Source organism: Boleophthalmus pectinirostris, unplaced genomic scaffold (genome assembly GCF_026225935.1).
Source record: "Boleophthalmus pectinirostris isolate CB_2022bp ecotype Guang Dong unplaced genomic scaffold, ASM2622593v1 HiC_scaffold_5, whole genome shotgun sequence".
Classification (NCBI taxonomy): Eukaryota; Metazoa; Chordata; class Actinopteri; order Gobiiformes; family Gobiidae; genus Boleophthalmus; species Boleophthalmus pectinirostris.
Genome location: NW_026571404.1, coordinates 9,154,475 through 9,173,220, shown reverse-complemented (window position 1 = coordinate 9,173,220; position 18,746 = coordinate 9,154,475). Strand labels below are relative to the sequence as shown.

Genomic DNA, 18,746 nt, shown 5'->3' with positions numbered 1-18,746 from the left:
GGACCACCCAAACCATTAAAAAAAAAGTGTGACTTATAGTCCAAAAAATATGGTAATTATATAGATTAAAGCGGCTCTATGTAACTTTTCTTTTGGAACGTCCACCATGTAGTTGTCTCCACGCAGATGTTATTGGGCAGCAGTAGCTCAGTTGGTGAGAGCGTTCGAATCCTGCTCTCAACATAAAAACATAATCGGTTTAGAGGTCAGATCCACTGACCCACAGGTTGGCGGTGCAATTCCAGCTCCCATAGATGAATGCTGTGTGAATGTGTGAGTGATTCCTTGTTGTGAAGAGCTTTGAGTACCTTGAAGGTGGAAAAGCGTGATATAAAAATGTGACCGTTTACCATTGATTGACCTCGAATGTTTCGTACGGCTTTGAATGTACCTGTCTTTCCATTGCTAAAAAAAAAACATGAACTCTTATCGTGAAAGTGCTCACCCCGTCACAGATCTGACCTGTCACTCACCTGATGTCTCCATGGAGATATAGATTTAATATTTCCACCAGAAAAGTTACACAGTCTAATGAACACAGAAACTAAATGAGGTGACCCAGATTGATCCTCGTGTGTTTCAGGCATCGTGGCCCTGTGGTCTCTGGCAGTGCTGTCCTTCGAGCGCTTCTTCGTGATCTGTCGGCCGCTCGGGAACATTCGTCTCCAGGCCAAACACGCCATCCTGGGCCTGCTCTTCGTCTGGACCTTCTCCTTCGTCTGGACCTTCCCCCCGGTGCTGGGCTGGAACCGCTACACCGTCAGCAAGATCGGGACCACCTGCGAGCCCGACTGGTGAGGGCACGTCCACACATCTTTGACATACGATTATTGTGATATTGTTAGAAGTTTGATCTCACTTCTGGGTCTAAAAAACAATGTTGTGACATGTTACCATAACAAAATGTGGCAGAAAGTGTTTGAGGTTGAGGTGAGGAGCAGGTTTAAAATAGAATTAACAGTGACCAGATAGTGAGATAGACACTCTGGTAATCCATATATGTGTGAATTTGCTTAACATATGTTTTCGAAAAGTCTTGTTTGGTCAAAAAAGGACACAGCACTTAGACTTAGACTTAGACAAACTTTATTTATTATTTATCAAGAAGGGAAATTATATGGACACAGTAGCTCACACATAAACAAATATAAATGGTAATAATAAATTCTAAATAAGTAGTAAAAAAGAGCAAGAGACAAGTGTGAAATCAGACATAATTATATAAATCTAATTGTACAAGTAAAAATAAAATGTAAAATTAAGTAATAAAATAAAAAATCACAGCTTTATACAAGAGGTCACAGGAAGACAGTGCAACAATGATATGATTGACAGGACATAGGGTTATAGGGAGTATTATCTGTTACATAAGGGTGAGTTGGTGTACAGTTGTAGGGAGTATTATTTGTTACATCAGGGTGAGTTGTTGTACAGTTGTAGGGAGTATTATCTGTTACATAAGGGTGAGTTGTTGTACAGTTGTAGGGAGTATTATCTGTTACATAAAGGTGAGTTGTTGTACAGTTGTAGGGAGTATTATTTGTTACATCAGGGTGAGTTTGTTGTACAGTTGTAGGGAGTATTATCTGTTACATAAGGGTGAGTTGTTGTACAGTTGTAGGGAGTATTATCTGTTACATAAAGGTGAGTTCTTGTACAGTTGTAGGGAGCATTATCTGTTACATAAAGGTGAGTTGTTGTACAGTTGTAGGGAGTATTATCTGTTTACATAAGGGAAGTTGTTGTACAGTTGTAGGGAGCATTATCCGTTACATAAGGGTGAGTTGTTGTACAGTTGTAGGGAGTATTATCTGTTACATAAGGGTGAGTTCTTGTACAGTTGTAGGGAGCATTATCCGTTACATAAGGATGAGTTGGTGTACAGTTGTAGGGAGTATTATCTGTTACATAAGGGCAAGTTGTTGTACAGTTGTAGGGAGTATTATCTGTCACATAAGGGCGAGTTGTTGTACAGTTGTAGGGAGTATTATTTGGGACATAAGTGTGAGTTGTTGTACAGTTGTAGGGAGTATTATTTGGGACATAAGTGTGAGTTGTTGTACAGTTGTAGGGAGTATTATTTGGGACATAAGTGTGAGTTGTTGTACAGTTGTAGGGAGTATTATCTGTCACATAAGGGCGAGTTGTTGTACAGTTGTAGGGAGTATTATTTGGGACATAAGTGTGAGTTGTTGTACAGTTGTAGGGAGTATTAGCTGTTACATAAGGGTTGAACCAGTTGAACCCAGAAGAGACATCACACTTAACAACTCTACAGCATCATAAGCCGTTGGACAAATAGTGTCTCAGTTAGTCACGCTAAAACTTTAAATGCTAGACGTGTAATATGCAAATATCTGTGGCATGCGAACTGCACAAATCTCTCTGTCTATGTTAATATTTACATCCTGAAATCGATTTTTAATTTTAATTGTAGAATCAGTCTGAGTTCACAAGTTACTTATGTTTTATTCATGACCATAACATTAGTTTTGCTCAATAGTTCATTAATGCGTCGTCGTTGTTCGCCTTTAAGTTTCCGTCTTTCTTACCTTGATAGTTCAGGATAAATTCTTCATGGACAGATTATGTCCTTTGTTGATTGTTGGTGATGGGGCAGATTTATGAAGCTGGTGGAAAATACGTGAGACTTTCCCACAAATATTTGTACGGAAGCTGAGAGGGGTCACAACAAACGCAAACGCTGCAACAAATACAAACGCGACAACACAAAAAAAAGCCACAACAAACCAAAAAAAGCCACAACGGAAATGACCGCGGGACTCTATTTTAATGCAAACGCTGCAACAAATACAAATGCCACAACACAAACGCAAATGCCGCAACACATTAAAAAGCCACAACACATTAAAAAGCCACAACAGAAGTGACCGCGGGACTCTATTTTCCAACGGACCGATCAAGTGGCAAATGAAGAAGGAGAACTACAACGTGAAACGAATAATGATAAAGCAATAAATTACTTTTACTTCTCCGTTCCTTTACTTTTCATGTTGTAGTTCTTCTTCTTCACTTGCCGCTTGATCGGTCCGTCGGAAAATAGAGTCCCGCGGTCACTTCTGTTGTTGCTTTTTGATGTGTTGTGGCTTTTTCATGTGTTGCGGCATTTGCGTTTGTGTTGTGGCGTTTGTATTTGTTACGGCGTTTGCATTAAAATAGAGTCCCGCGGTCATTTCCGTTGTGTTTATTTTTTTTGGTGTATTGTGGCTTTTTTGGTTTGTTGTGGCTTTTTGTTGTGTTGTCGTATTTGTATTTGTTGTGGCGTTTGCGTTTGTTGTGACCCCTCTTGGCTTCCGTAATTTTGCCATAGAAAAGCCTTAACCAGAAGTGACGTTTACCCTACATCGTGGCACTTCCAGACATTGTGAAAAAGGTTTATATAGTTGAAAAATTACAAAAATACAGGAAGTTATGATGAGTTTTAAAACTGAATGAACTAAAACTAAACTCTGTCTATTTCATCAACACAGAAAATTCAATAGAGAAAACATACATGGAAGGAAGGCATTTTTTTAAGCTTAAACGATGATTTAATAAAATAGAGTGTTGTTATTGATCCTTATTAGTATAATTATAAAAACTGTACAATGTAGACAATTTCTGGCCATTGTTTACAGTAAGTTTGCTATGTATTGTGCATGAAATTGTCTTTACATTATGTTGGTATGTAAAGGTTAAGGCCTGCTACTCATATCCAATCAGGAAGTTTAAAAAAAATCTAATTATTTTAAGTATGCTTTGGTGAAATGAGTAGTCCGACCTATCACATACACCTTAAATGCACCTTAGGTCAGTACAGCCCGTAAGTCTGGAACTTCAAGTCTTGAAGAATTGTTTGTTTTTGTATTACACTGTTTTGATCCTTCATCCATCTTCATTTTGGGCGCTGACAGCAAGGCAAAACATCTCTACTTTTTGTCACATTGTAAAAGTGGGTCCCGCTGAGCTGACAAGTGAGAAAGTCTCTGGAGAGGGGCAGTACACATAAATCTTTGGTCTCAACTCCATTACTGAAGCTGCCAGGAGAGGCTGATACTGGGAGACCTCTTCAGCTGGAGGGGTGGTATAGTCTGGAGGCCTCTGCTCTGTCAATGAGGACCAGCTGTATAAAGTAGTTAAAGTGCATATAACACAAGGGGTGGACAGCTCAGTTCTGCATAATATTAATTGTATATCTTTATAAAAAGCAGTAAATATCATTGTTTTTGATGAGCTGGTAAGACTGGTAAGAGTTTATGTTATGACTAAGCAATGAAAAAGTGAAGGTTGCCTTATAAAAAAATACTATTATAAAACTCTAAAGTAAAAGCATTGCAGCTTTAGTCCATGCATGAGGTAAAGATATAAAATACTATATTTTTCGACTATAAGGCACACCGCATTATCAGGTGCAATATCAATAATGTTGAATTGTCTCCTCTATTTTCATACATAAGGTGCACCGGATTATAAGGCGCATTAAGCGAAACAAACGGACGACACTTGAGACTGATCCCTTAACCCAGACGTCCATGATTCATTGGCAGATCGTGGTGTAATTCCCCTGTTGTTGCCTCCCTGTCTTGATGAATGTGTATTATGAATGTGAATGTGGGTGGATAATTTAAGTTTGTATTGTTTTTTCCTACGAGGAGGAGTCAAATATACATTGAGTAATAATGTGTTTAATGCAGCTTTATGCGTATTTGTTTACGTTTTATAAAAACAAAACTTAAAACCACATGGCTCATTTGAATAAACTATAAGCGCTGAAAAAACAACTCACTCCTTGTGCACTGATGCGGTCAGCTTCTGTTGGACTTCTGTCGGAGTAGCCGTAATGCTCCGATAATCCATCAAGTGGTGTGGCTTCGTAGTTTACCAAAGTCGTACAAAAAAAAAATGGATGGATTTTTTTGCGCTGTGTACCACATAAAATCAGTTCGAGATCAGTAAGCACAACCAGAATTCATACATAAGGCGCACTGTTGAGTTCTGAGAAAATTAAAGGATTTTAAGTGTGCGATATATAGTCTGAAAAATATGGTAGGTTTATTTTGCAATTCCAGATTTGCTTAAACGGGCCAGTCAGAGTCAACGAAAGGGCTGTATGTGGCCTGGGAGCTTTACAATGCCCAGGTCTGATATAACAGGTTACATGTTTTTGGAATTATTACTTTATTTGGTGAGATAGTCCCTGTGGTAAACATTATCATAGTTTATCATCAGTGAAATGAACATTTGTGAAGAAAAATGTGAAGTAGTGCTGGTATAAAAAAGTAAAGCTGTCTAATCTTTGTCATCTATGCTAGGGTGACCAAATTTTCAAAATAAAAAATTGCGGCTTCCCTGGTTTGTGTCGGTTGGTAATAATAAAACTGTGAAACAAGTGCGTAATTAAGGAGAATTGTTCTGCACTGGGCACTAATGTGACTATGTGAGTATAGTCACATTTTCTTTGTGTTTTGGTCATTTTTAAGCAGCTTTTCTGTATTTTACCTCAACAAATGACAATGCATGCCCTCTATTTACTGTTGGCAAGTATCAGATTAGTCAAAAATTGAGACATCTGAGACATTTCTTGTATAAAACTGGGACAAATCACTGGTTTTGGATAAATCTGCTGGGACAGGGGATATATGGCTCAAAACTGAGACTGTCCTGGGTAAATAGGGACGTCTAGTCTAGTCTAATCTATGCCCAAAATTCCATCCAGAATGCACACAGAGAACACATTTTTATTCATCATATCCTGAATTATATTAGACAAGCTTTGCCACTTGTTTATAGTACAGTTGCTAGGTAACAGCACGCTCACTATCTGAAAACAACAGTCACTAAAATAAACAACCTATTAAAATACTAATTAATTAAAGTAAAGACTACACACTTATTCAGTTTGTGGCATCGTTTTGATATTTATTATGCTTCAAAATTAGCACTGAACTTAACATTGAGACACAAACCTCCACCTTTCTAAAAGCAGAAGTGTTCATTTGATTTATGAAGCTTTAACATGTTGACATTATGGCTTTATCTTTAATTCAGTCTTTATTAATTCCAAAACCCATAGAGATAAATTTGGACAGGAAGTAGTGACGCTCGCAGTGTGTTTGCCGAGTGCTGTTGTGCGCAGAGTCGACTGTGTTAACTGAAATGTACTTGTATGTTCTCTCAGGGTGTGGCTGTGTGTGTGAAGCTGTCAGTTTGTGGTTAGTGGTGGAGACAGATAAATGGTTTGCTTATCAATCAGCCATTGCCAGTCACATTTATAAGCAGCCAGTTTTTGTTAGTAAGTTTTGGTACATTTTGATTGCAGATTTAGAGACCGTCAGACCACAAGACTCAAATAACTTTTTGTTTAATAGCTTTTTTTTTTTTTTCCCAGAAACCTTTTGGATATCCGCCATCTGAGTGTGTTGTGTGCACTGTGTTTTTTTTTTTTTTTTTTTTTTTCACATCCTTGCATTTGTACCTCTACAAAAACTTTGGTGTGCATTTTCTGTTTCATTTATTAATAATTATAATGCATCAATTATTACTGCTCTTTTCTGGACTCTCAAAGACACTTTATAGAGCATTATTCATTCATTACACGCTCAGTGGTGGTAAAATACCTTTGTAGCCACAGCTGCCCTGGGACAGACTGACAATCTGCACCATCAGCCTCTCCGACCACCACCATCTCTCACGCACACACCACTTTCGTACTAAGCAATGTGGGTGAAGTGTCTTGCCTAAGGACACAACAAGAGTTTTTGCCATTGACTCCCCCCTGTGGCACCTGAATTTCCCAGTGGTCTCCCATCCAAGTACTGACCAGGCCCGGCCTTGCTTAGCTTCTGAGATTTGACGGGATCAGGCTTTGACATGTTGGTATAGCCAATTTTCACCGATTCAATTACCTCAATTACCCATTGAGTTTCCCCTCATCAAAAATATGCCTGAAGTGGTTTTATACATCATCCATACAAGTTTCAATAATCCTCCAATCTATCCTAGGCCCTATTCAAACTCCCCTTATGTTTAGCAGTACAATTAAGCCCACAAGCTCCTGCACTAGTAATCAAAAGCACGATAAAAAACTGTACACTGCCACTTCACAAACCTGATTTGATGTGCAGCAGATTTATTAGCCGGGTGCATGCTGATTGTGAGGAGCAAAGGGAGGACCGTCTCGTGCGTCAAAAACAAAACTGAAACTACTTAAAGTTGTTTTCTGCACATAGAATTTTCAAAACCAGAGAAAGCAATGTAAATATTTTATAAATCTGTATGAAGAGCGTTTCATATCCTCCTTTTTCAGTAAAAATTGCCACATGCCACAAAATACATAGATTAAAAAAAAGAGAATACCAATCAAGAATACTGTTGAAGTTACAGTTGTATTTTGTTTCACTTTTGAGGAAAGTTTTTTTTGTTTTGTTTTTTTGCGGGTATGTCAAAGCTGCCAATATCAGTGGATTGGTTTATTAGTGGTTTCTTTCAAAAGTTAAAATAAAAAGTTGTAATGACTTCAATTTAAGTTTCTTCTTCTGAGAGCGACTGTCTCTAAACACTTTGATAGGCCCATCTCTTTTATTACTTAATTTGACATTTGACTCAGAGTTCCTCTTTGGAGACACATTGTCAGAATAAAAGTTGAACGAGTTGGTTAAGAGATAAGAAAACATAATATGAGCCTGCTCCCGCTGGATTTGGAGCTTTCAGAAGACATCTCAATTTTCTCAGACAAGTTTAATGTAGTTATAGTTGACAAATCACGTAAAACTTTCAGTATTGTCTAGAGATACTTTCTATTTCTGGTGATGAGGGGCGGTCTTCTACTTGTTGTTATTGCTTTGCCTGCCTGGGAGGTTCCACAGTATGGCATTAAACACGTATTCAAGTATAGATGTTTTGTAGTTGAAAACATACGTTGAAAATCGTATTTTTTGGATTATTAAGGTGCACCGGATTATAAGGTGCATTAAGCAAAACAAACGAACGACACTTGAGACTGATCCCTTAGCCCAGGCGTCCACGTCTATTGGCAGATCGTGGTGTAATTCCCCCGGTGATGCTTTATGTGGGTGGATAATTTAAGTTTGTTTTTTTATTTCCTATGAGGACGCTTCCAAATATACATTGAGTAATAATGTTTAATGCACCTATATGCACATTTGTTTACATTTTACAGAAACAAAACTTAAAACTACATGGCTAATTTGCATAAACTATAAGCACTGAAAAAAACAGCTCGCTCCTTATGCGCTGATGCGGCCAGCTTCTGTTGGGCTTTACTCCATGAGGCTCCTGATTAAGGGAGCCGTAATGCTCTACCAATCCATCAAGCAGTGCGGCTTTATAGTTTACCAAAGTCATACTAAAACATTCTGACAGATTTCTGAGCAGTGTGTACCACATACAATTGGTTCAAAGTCAGTAAGCACAACCAGAATTAACACATAAGGTGCATTATAAGGCGGACTAATTATTTTTACGTGCTCACATGCAGGAGCTCTCTTTCCTTCTTCGACAGCCAGATCAATTGCCTTTAACCTTTAACATATGCATTTCTTTGTGTGTTTTTTCCATGAGGAGGGTGTGTGCATTGGTGTGTGCATTAAGCTCAAAATAACTGTTCAAGAAACAATCAAACTGGCATCTTCCTCAGCGCATCATCTCTTCCACCTGTCTCTGTCACTGTTGCTCCCCTGTTTCAGCAGATTTCAGGTCCTCAGGGGGATGGGGTTAGATGTATCGATCAGGTATGAGTGGATGTCTGTCTACTGAAGTTTGAGACTTTTCCTCTCGTCATTTATGCACCGACCTGCATTTATGCATACGGGTCATTAAGATGTATCACACTCACTAATGTTAATTTAGCATCATAACTTATTTCATCACACGGCGATAAACTTTTTAGTGCTGACAACAGCGCTAACGTTGCAACTTCATGTGAACCACACAGACAGCGTTGCTTTCTGCACTCAGGCTGCGTGAGCATCCACAGTGCTGCCAAACCATAGACCGTATATATGAATGGACAATGTGCCAAAGAAATAATCCATCCATATATTTACTGCATCGTTTTATTAGTTCAAAGTGTGAGAAAAAAGTAGAAGTTTATAGTCCAGAAATTACGTTACATATTACCATGTTATAATACTGTCTAAAACCATCCTCGAGTTCTGTTTTGTTTTATTCACACATGTTTGAGTTAATCATTTATTATTAGTCTGTTTCCAAAGCTCAATATGCTCTGTTTCACCTTGTGATGTCATGTAGTTGTGGATTTAGCAGCTACCTTTTACCTTTAGTTCAGTAGAGATTGGCATTTCAAGGCTGACATCATCCAGATGATTCTAGTGAAGGTGGATGGATTTTAAAAACACACTGGGGCACTTCCTGTATTACCACATGACATCACAAGGGGGAAAAGAGTGTTTTCAGTTTGAGAGAAGAACTAAATATGCAAAGGTGTGTGTGAATTAAACCAAACACAACTCCAGGTTTGTTTTTGATGAAGAAACAACATGAATCAGTGAATATGATCATAAAATAGCATGATATTTACAGCATGTCCACTAGAGTTGGGTGGTATCCAGATTTTGATACCGTTAAACTTTCTCAGGATTTTACTGGGATTTATGGTATTACCATATTACCAAAATGTTTTAGTATGACTTTAGTAAACTACGAATCCACACTGCTATACTGTCTATGTGTATGACTTGCAGACTTATAATGTCTGAAAAGTTTCACATGAACCATCTCCAAAAGCGATACATACTCAAACAGACTCACAGCCGCACATCCTCTGTCGCAGAAAGAACACACATATTCCACTGAGTCGTGTCCTTTAGTCCGACAGAAGCTGAACTGCATCAGCACAAAAGGAAAGAGGTGTTTTTATCAGCGCTTTATAGTTTATGCAAATGAACCATGTGGTTTTAAGTTTGGTTTCTGTAAAACATAAACAAATGTGCGCCTGAAGCCAAAATGCTGCCAAATCGCAGAAGTACAAGTATTTTTTTTTTTTTTTAGGGACCAACTCGCTTGTGGCCAGACTTTCCATCTTGTCTTGGTCTTCCTTATGAGCGTCATGTGACAACGGAACAAAACTAATCAAACGTCGTCTCCCCACGCAGTTAAAAGAAACATTATAAATACTATTAGTTTTAAATTGTGGTAGCATTAAATTGAAAATACAACCACATGTTCATTTGTGCTGAGAAAACAAATTCAGGTATCAATAAATTGTAATATATTAGGTCCTTTTTTTTTAATGACAGTAACAAAACGGATACCAATGCTTATTTTTGATATCGCGGGATACTGTAATACCGTATTACCGCCCAACCCTAATGTCCACAGTATACTGCATGTACAAGTATGTCGCTTCTTAAAGGTTGTATAGAGGATTTTTTTAAGGGAAGAGAAATACAGCGACAGTCCTTGTGCGCATTCAGAATTAATGTTGAAGTGACCTGTCTAGAAGTAATTCAGCGACCGACCCTGTCGTCTGCTTCGGTCGCGCCATCGCTGGACGAGATCTCCAAGAATCACCTCAGTTTGGCTTTGCTCCTTTTCCTCTTCTCTTCTTCTTTCAGCGACCTCAAAAACGGACTTTCTTTTGCGGCGAACTGCTCGTGGATTCTCGTCCGCCGTTGCGAACAAACTTTGTGCGAAATGCGAGGAAGCGACAGTTCGAAAAAAGCCGTCTAAGAACCGCTGCGTAAACCACGTAATCCCCGCGCTCCGACGAGTCAGTTACACTAGGGAGTTTGATTGACAACCTGTCAGCTCAATAAAAAACGAGGGAGCCTCGTTTTCCATTGGCTGAATGTTTATCTGGCCCACCACGTCCAGAGTTGATAGATTTTTATTCTTTTTTTTTTGGTCATCATAATTACAAGGCTGCTGCGTCTCTGTAATGGTATTTTAATCTTTGACTGACAGTTTGAAACAAAAAAAAAAATCCTCCATACAACCTTTAAGTTCATTATTTTCTCTGCTTTCTCTGAATCCGCCTCAAAATGGCAAAGACACAGGTTGGATTGACCTTGGCTCTGGGGCGACCATCTGGGTAACGCTGTTTAGAAGCTTTGATCCACTGCATGTGCAAAAGGGGGTTTGAACTCTCCTCTTCAGTTTACTATGCATTTCTCACAATACACTGTGAGGGGGGTAACCAATGGAGTCGACAATACAATTAAAAGAGCACCTTGTAGATACACGCAGAGATGACCCCATGCTCCCCCACCTGTCAGGAAGCATTTGGCGAACAGCGGGGTCTGGACGGTGAGGGCCACGGTGCATTTTAAAAGGCTCATTTGTGCTTTCTTATCGCAAACTGCACATGGATATTTATCACCGCAGCCCGTTTGAATGTTTTAAGGTTGGTGTCAGTCGGTGGTGGTGGATGCGTCCTTGGTCAGTCCCGGGTACAGCTGGAGTTGTTTTCCTGCTTTACTTAACGAGAATTGTGCTCTCTGTCAGGGAAGGACAAACTGCAATATGTTTATTTTTTATTTTATGTAAACTCTTTATTTTTGTACTGTATTATTACTGTACTGTACTGTGTTTTTATGTAGTGCAATTAGTAGTAGTGTAATTAAAATCTGAACAGTCAGTAGTAAATTTTCTTTTCTTTTTGAGTACTTTTTACTTACTAGCTACTGTTTGTTTGTTTTTTAATCATTGAGCCATCTTTTATTGATGTTTAGTAGGGATGTCCTGATCACATTTTTTTGCCCCCGAGTCCGAGTCATTAGATTTTGAGTATCTGCCGATACCGAGTCCCGATCTGATACTTCTATAAAAAGTATGAAATTAACTAAGAGCAAAGAATAAGATGCAGGATGTGTACTGATTTCAGTCTGTAGTATTTGGGCTGAACTTAGTGTGAAATCAAATGTCCAAAACTTTAATTTTATCAACTTTTCTAACCATGAACCATCATTGTTGAAAATCTTTACTTTTACCACAGTCTGGTCTTGGAATGTGTAACTTAGTATATTTAATGAACTGGACAACACAGGAACCAGACCAGAATCAGATCAGACCTGAGACTAGACTCTGAAAACTTGAGGTACGGTTGGAATTGTTGTTTAGCCGATTATAACGGAACACTAAAATAATATGGAGATGAAGAAAACTGGGACATTTTCTCATTTTTTCTGGGATTTTATCAGACTTATTAATGCAAATAGTGCCCGCTGGAAGTTGCAATCTCATGTTTCCAAACGTCTTCCTGGTTTGTGACATAAGTGTGAATAGAGCCTTTCAAGCAGTAGTAGACTAGTGCAAATTGTTAGGTTCTTAAGCAAGACTCTTCACCAACCTTGTCTGTGAATGTGTGAGTATTGGGGGTGGTCTAAAATATTGTTTCCCAAAACTGGGTCACGACCGTTAGGTGGGTCGCAAGAGATTTTTTTGGGTCGCCTTGTCACGATCTGCATGTACCGTATTTTCCGGGCTATTAGCCGCGCTCTTAAGCCTCTAACCCCATCAAAAAACAACTGCGTGCACCGCAATCCAGAGCGGCCTGTACACAAATCCACTCGGGTGTCCCAGGACGACTTCAGTAAACTACAAATGCGCACCACCTGCAGCGCACGCAAACACACACGGAGCAGACAGCGACCGCACAGCGAAAAACACCCACAGACACACTCATCACTCCACGCCAACGAGGAACGGAACGGAGGAACGAACCGAAAAAGCGAATGCAATGTGCCACTTCTGAGACACAACTGAACAACTGAGTCACTGTGAACACGCCGACAATCCAGCGGTCCCAGACAGCACCCTCCCTACACGCCACAACTGAACAAAGCCCAGAGTCACCGTGAACGCCACAAACAAAGTCCCAACCAACCCATCTTAACTGGTCTGAAATATACATTACATACATCCCTGCTCCTCACTTCTTCTAGCTTCGTAGCATGAATCTTCACATACATCCCTGCTCCTCACTTCTTCTCCATGCACAGAATCTCCTCGGATCCCTCCACCCCACTCCACGCTTTTTCAGCACTGCCTTGCCTAACCAGTTTTCTGTGGGAAACACTGATGAAATACTGTTTTTCATTGTTTAAAACTTGAGTAATACTAATTGTTCAGAGAGACACGATCACTTAGTCGACAATAAAATATCCTTTAATGTTCAGTAATGGTCACAGATTTGTTTTGTGATTTATGAATAATGCCTATTAACTTGTGTCGTGAAGATTTGTGATTTTTAAAATATGGGTCCCCATAAAAAAAGTTTGGGAAACACTGGTCTAAGGGGCCGATAGCTCAGATTGGTGGCCTCACTTCCGTCAGTCTACAGCCATGGCTACTAGTGATGTTACGAGATGTGCCGAGGCTTCGAAGCATGTGTCGAGTAATGAAGGGGGTGTTTCCGTGAAGCGCGTATCGAGGCTTGCTTCATTTGGGGGAGGAGCCAAAAATGATGACGTCCAAAGCCTCGCTGCCCGGCTGTACCATGTGACTGCTTCAGGAAGTGGTTCGTGGATTTGGCACGATTCGAAACATAAGGGCCAAAGAAACGCAACAGATTCCCCCAAAACATTTTGTGGTTTTGGGTTATTGCGAGTTTGGTACATTCTACTTGAGATTCTTTTTTTTTTTTTTTTTTTTGCGATGGAGCCAGCAAGCACACCTGCTTTGTCTGTGCGCTGTGAAAGTTTTTTATTTTTTTCAAAAGCAGGGGAAATTCTCTGTAAAAAAAAAGAAACCGTCTGAGTCCAAATATTGTGGAGAAATTGATAGTTTTAAATAAAAATGAATAAATTGACCCCATTTTGCCGTCCTTATTGTGGCTTAAGCACAGACATAAAGATGTAACACAAGCACAGTCACATTACATCCTGATCTCCAATTTCTTCCTACTTTTTCTTTTAACTCGACCGTTATATCATGAACTCAGACTCCAGGTTAATAAATTCACACTTTATGTTGAAATCACAGACATTCAAATATTTAATCGTTCATTTATTCAGTATAAATCTTTCCATCCGAACCTCGATGATCATGTTGATGTTGTTTTATTTTCACTCTGCCTGTTATACATTTTTTGGCCACTTGATGGCGCAGTGGAGCAAATGAAGCACCTTGACGCATCGGCTCAAGAGTCGAGCAAATGGACGGAACGCTTCAGTGCTTCATGGGGCTTCATCTCACCATCAACATCACTAATGGCTACAATAATGCAATATAAAGGGCTTTTCTTCTTTGATTGTCTTTAAAAGTCACTATGTAAATCCAATGAATTATTATTAATGTAAACTTTGTCAAGAAGAACATCGTCCTTTACTGGCTGCTGATTTTATAGTCCGTCCCTCTAATATCGTAAAACAAATTTAGCCCACGCCATTTGATACCCCCCATAAATCGTTCCATATTCTCCTGGAGGTCACTGCTTGCGGGACCAGGGTTTTGCAGTAAAATCATATCTGATGAAAAAGTCACTCCTCTGGCCTCATTAAAGAGTTTTTACCGTTTTAGGGACGGAGCCTGCGGTTAAACTCTAAATGATCAGATAAACATATGTCTGGAGACTACGGCCCTCCCCAAAGCGGTAAAGACAAAGGCAGCAGCTGTACAGTCATTTACAGGACACGCATTTGGGTGCAGGCCACGATTAAAGGTTAAAGTACTTCCAGTGTTGGGAAGGTTACTTTTAAAATGTATTCCCCTACAGATTACAGATTACATACCCAAGAATGTAGTTTGTAACGTAATCCATGAAGTTACTCAAAGTGAGTAACGTAATCTGAATACTTTGGATGACTTGATATTGTCATGCTTTTTAAAACGACATGAATGTAACAACCACATCCTGAAAATTCTTGTTTGTTCTCTTTAAATTCTCTGTTGAGCCCAAGTCTCCATGAATAAGCAACTGTTTGCTGTAGAGAAGCAAAGACCAGGAAATCTTAACATAAGATGTTTTGTTTTGTCTGCAAAAAGACAATAAAAAGCCCAGTCTTTATTTAAGCATATAAAAAATATTATTGATAGAGAAATGATTTATATATGAGATCACTGCTGCCTTAAATTATGTCCACTCTACTGTTAGGTGTCATATTGTTTAGACCTGGTTTAGTCCTGATTTAGTCCTGGTTTTAGACCTGGTTTTAGTCCTAGTTTTAGTCCTAGTTTAGTTTTAGTTTTGTCCTGCTTTAGTCCTGCTTTTAGACCTGGTTTAGTTCTAATTTAGTCCTGGTTTTAGTCCTAGTTTTAGTCCTGGTTCAGCCCAAAATGTGAAAACAGGAAAATACCACCATGTAATCCATTTATTTCAACAAAGTAACTGTAATCTAAATACCACTCACTGAAACAGTAACTGTAACTGAATACAGTTACTCATAATTTGTACTCTGATTACGTAATCCCGGTACATGTAATCTGTTACTCCCCAACACTGAGTACTTCTGGTAAAAGTTTCAATGTGATGGCACAAAACAAAAGCAGACAGAATATGATCAGACCCATTCATCTGTCGGTTTAACAATTATGGAGAAGCTGCACATTTAACTAAATACAAATATAATTATGCCTTATTTGACACTAGTCTCTTTCTATTTTGTTACTTATTTAGAATTTATTATTATTATCTTTTCTATTGTGATGTGTGAGCCACTGTGTCCAAGTAATTTCCCTTTTGGATCAATAAACTTTGTCTAAGCCTATATTGATTAAAAAATCCCTTAATAGTCACAATAAAAAGAACATTATAAAATTAGATGTTCATAATAAAACAGGACAGTTATTGCAGGTGCGGGTGAATGATTTCATGTAGATGTTCCTGTGGGCCGACGGGTTTTGTAAATCATTCCAGACTTTAATGGTCCCACTGTCTTTAGCTGTGACCTGCATTTTGGCAAAAGCAGAATTACACTGTGGTCTGAGAGTCCCAGTCGTGGCTCAACTCAAATACGCTTCCAATTTACTGGGACGTGTTTACAATAATGATACTTAAGTCAAAACGAATTAGGTCCATTTGTCCGTTTTTTCCCCCTAACGTCGCACCTACAGCCTTGCGTGATTTATATCGCACTTTACTGGACACTCAAAGCGCTTTGCATCCCATTATTCATTCATTCCACAGTTGGGGATGGTGAGCTATTGTCCTTGGGTAAACTAATGAAAGTGCAGCCCCTCTGACCACTTACACTCGTTTACGCAGCACGTTCACACATTGAGACGCTGAGTTAAGTGTCTTGCCCAAGGACATAACATCAGTAGCAAGAACCGAGCTGGAATTGAAACTCTGACCTTCGAGTTGACAGACCAATGCTCCAACTATTGAGCTATTGTCACCCAAATATATGAAATATATCAGAGGACTTCAAAGTTTTTCAGGCCAGGGACCCCCAAACTGATGACGATCTGGAGCAGGGAAATTCAGTTGTGTTTTATATTAAACTGGGCCCCGTGTGCCTGTACAAACCGCTACTTTGTTATTATACATTCGATACTAGGGGGGTATTTCATCAAAGTTGCTTAACAAGTCCAGGCTTATCCTGAAATCCTGAGCTTAAAGGTTGTATAGAGGATTTTTTTAAGGGAAAAGAAATACATCGACAGTCCTTTTTCAAATGTTGTGCATGCGTGACACCACCTTCCTCATCCACAGCTCCCTCAGTAGAAACACCTCCTCCCGCCTCCTTACTCTAGAAATCACACTTGTTTACAGCCAGTGAGTGTTCAGAATTACTGTTGAAGTGACCCGTCTAGAAGTAATTTAGCAACCGAAGCGTCAGTTTTTAGACCCTTCGTCAGCTTCATTCGCGCCATCGCTGGAAGGAATCTCCAAGAATCACCTCAGTTTGTCTTTGCTCCTTTTCTCCTTCTCTTCTTCTTTCAGCGACCTCAAAAATGGATTTCTTTTGCGGCGAACTGGTCGTGGATTCTCGTCCGCCATCGCAACAAACTTTGTGCAAACTGTGAGGAAGCGACAGTTTAAAAAAGACTCTAAAAACCGCTGTATAAACCACGTAATCCCCAGTCAGTTACACTAGAAACGTAGGGAGTTTGATTGACAGCCTAACAGCCAATAGAAAATGAGGCAGCCTCGTTTTCTATTGGCTGATGTTTATCTGGCCTCACTACGTCCACAGTTGATAGATTTTCATTCTTTTTTTTTTTGGTCATCATAATTATAAGGCTGCTGCATCTCTGTAATGGTATTTTAATCTTTCACTGACAATTTGAAACAAAAAAAAAATCCTCCATACAACCTTTAAACTAGCTCCATCTCCAGTTTGTAGATAATGGTAATCTTGTAACATTCAAGTAAAATGTTTTTAATATTTATACATTTTTGTTTTGCTCCGAGTGGATAATGTAAGTTTGGATTTTTATTTCCTACGAGGAGGACTCAAATATACATTGAATAATAAGGTGTTTAATGCAGTTTTTCACATTTGTTTATGTTTTACAGAAAGGAAACTTAAAACCACATGGCTCATTTGCATAAACTATAACCTTAAAAAACAGCGTGCTCCTTGTGTGCTGATGCGGTCTGTCGGACGTCACCAAAGTTTTTTGCGGCATCGGACACGGGGGCTTGACCCACGTACCAAATTTGGTGACAATCAGTCCATAAATGGAGGAATTATTGCAGGTGGACAGACACACACACACAAGGTGAATACAAAACCTGGTCAACCCTCCAGGGACCAGATAATAAGCATGAGTCTGACCAAAGCTAATTCGCTTTATGTGCTCGCAGTGACTCTGATAATCAATTGAGCAACAACATCGCGGAAAATGGGCTTAAAGAGTGACTTTTTTAATGATCTGGTTAAACAAGAGAGAAGTCACAGCTCGCACGGACAAGAGTTTGATTTGGGACACTGAATTTTTCCAGACATTGTGATCTGAGGAGCAAGAGGAAAGACATAACTCCCCTCCTCTCCCGGTCTCTACAGAGAGAGAGGAGGCTGGCTGCGTAGTGCAGACTCCAGAGCCTAGTTAATACACCTGGGCACGGACGTTACCTCACCCCTTCCCGATGCCTGGTAGTACGTGCAGAGCTTAAGTTCCGGTGTGTGTAAAAGTGAAGCTGTAACGCAACTCTTCACATGTAGCCTAGAAGAAACAATAAAATCTGGGCCAAGGTGTTTGCAGTTTGACAGGGAGTGAGAGACGTGATGAAGGAGCGAACAGACAAAACCCACTGAAAACCACTTCATACTCATCCTTTAAAAATTAAGAAACATATATATTTAAAAAAAAAAGTCTAATCAACCAAAGATTTTCGACCTCCCTGTTGAAGACCTCTGATATACTGTATATGACATGGCCAAACCCCCAAATCTTACCAAATTGAACAAAAAATGACAACAAACACTAAACAAAGTCTTAAAACATTATTTGAACTTTGAATTTCATATTTGCACATTGCTTCTTTAGAATTGTACTTTTTGTTTCCGTTCCCTGCATGTTCCTAGTATGGCATTACAATTATAAATCTTTCGTTTTTATGGCTGAAAATAACTTAAAAAATACATTCTTACTATGAGCAGGAGTCACCTTTTTACAGATCTGACCTGTATCTGACCTGCTGATGTCACCTGCTCGTCTAGTTTAATCCCATACTGTGGAACATCCCATGCAGGTAACAACAACAACAACAGCATCGCCATTAACAAGCAGGTGTCAGACCCTCCTTCAGAAATGATACAAAATCCACCTTTAAATGACCAACGACTGTGCTGAGCCTCCGACAGCGTCTTCCCTGATGG

At 39.3% G+C, this 18,746-nt stretch overlaps 1 protein-coding gene across 1 annotated transcript in view; it reads left to right on the top strand.

Annotated features, from left to right (window-relative positions):
• The window catches only part of valopa (vertebrate ancient long opsin a), an 83,627-nt gene that overhangs the window by 21,883 nt on the left and 42,998 nt on the right, over positions 1-18,746 (top strand). The window contains exon 2 of the mRNA XM_020941995.2: positions 584-794. Within this exon, the coding sequence (XP_020797654.1) occupies positions 584-794 (211 nt within the window). The remainder of the gene's footprint in view (positions 1-583; positions 795-18,746) is intronic.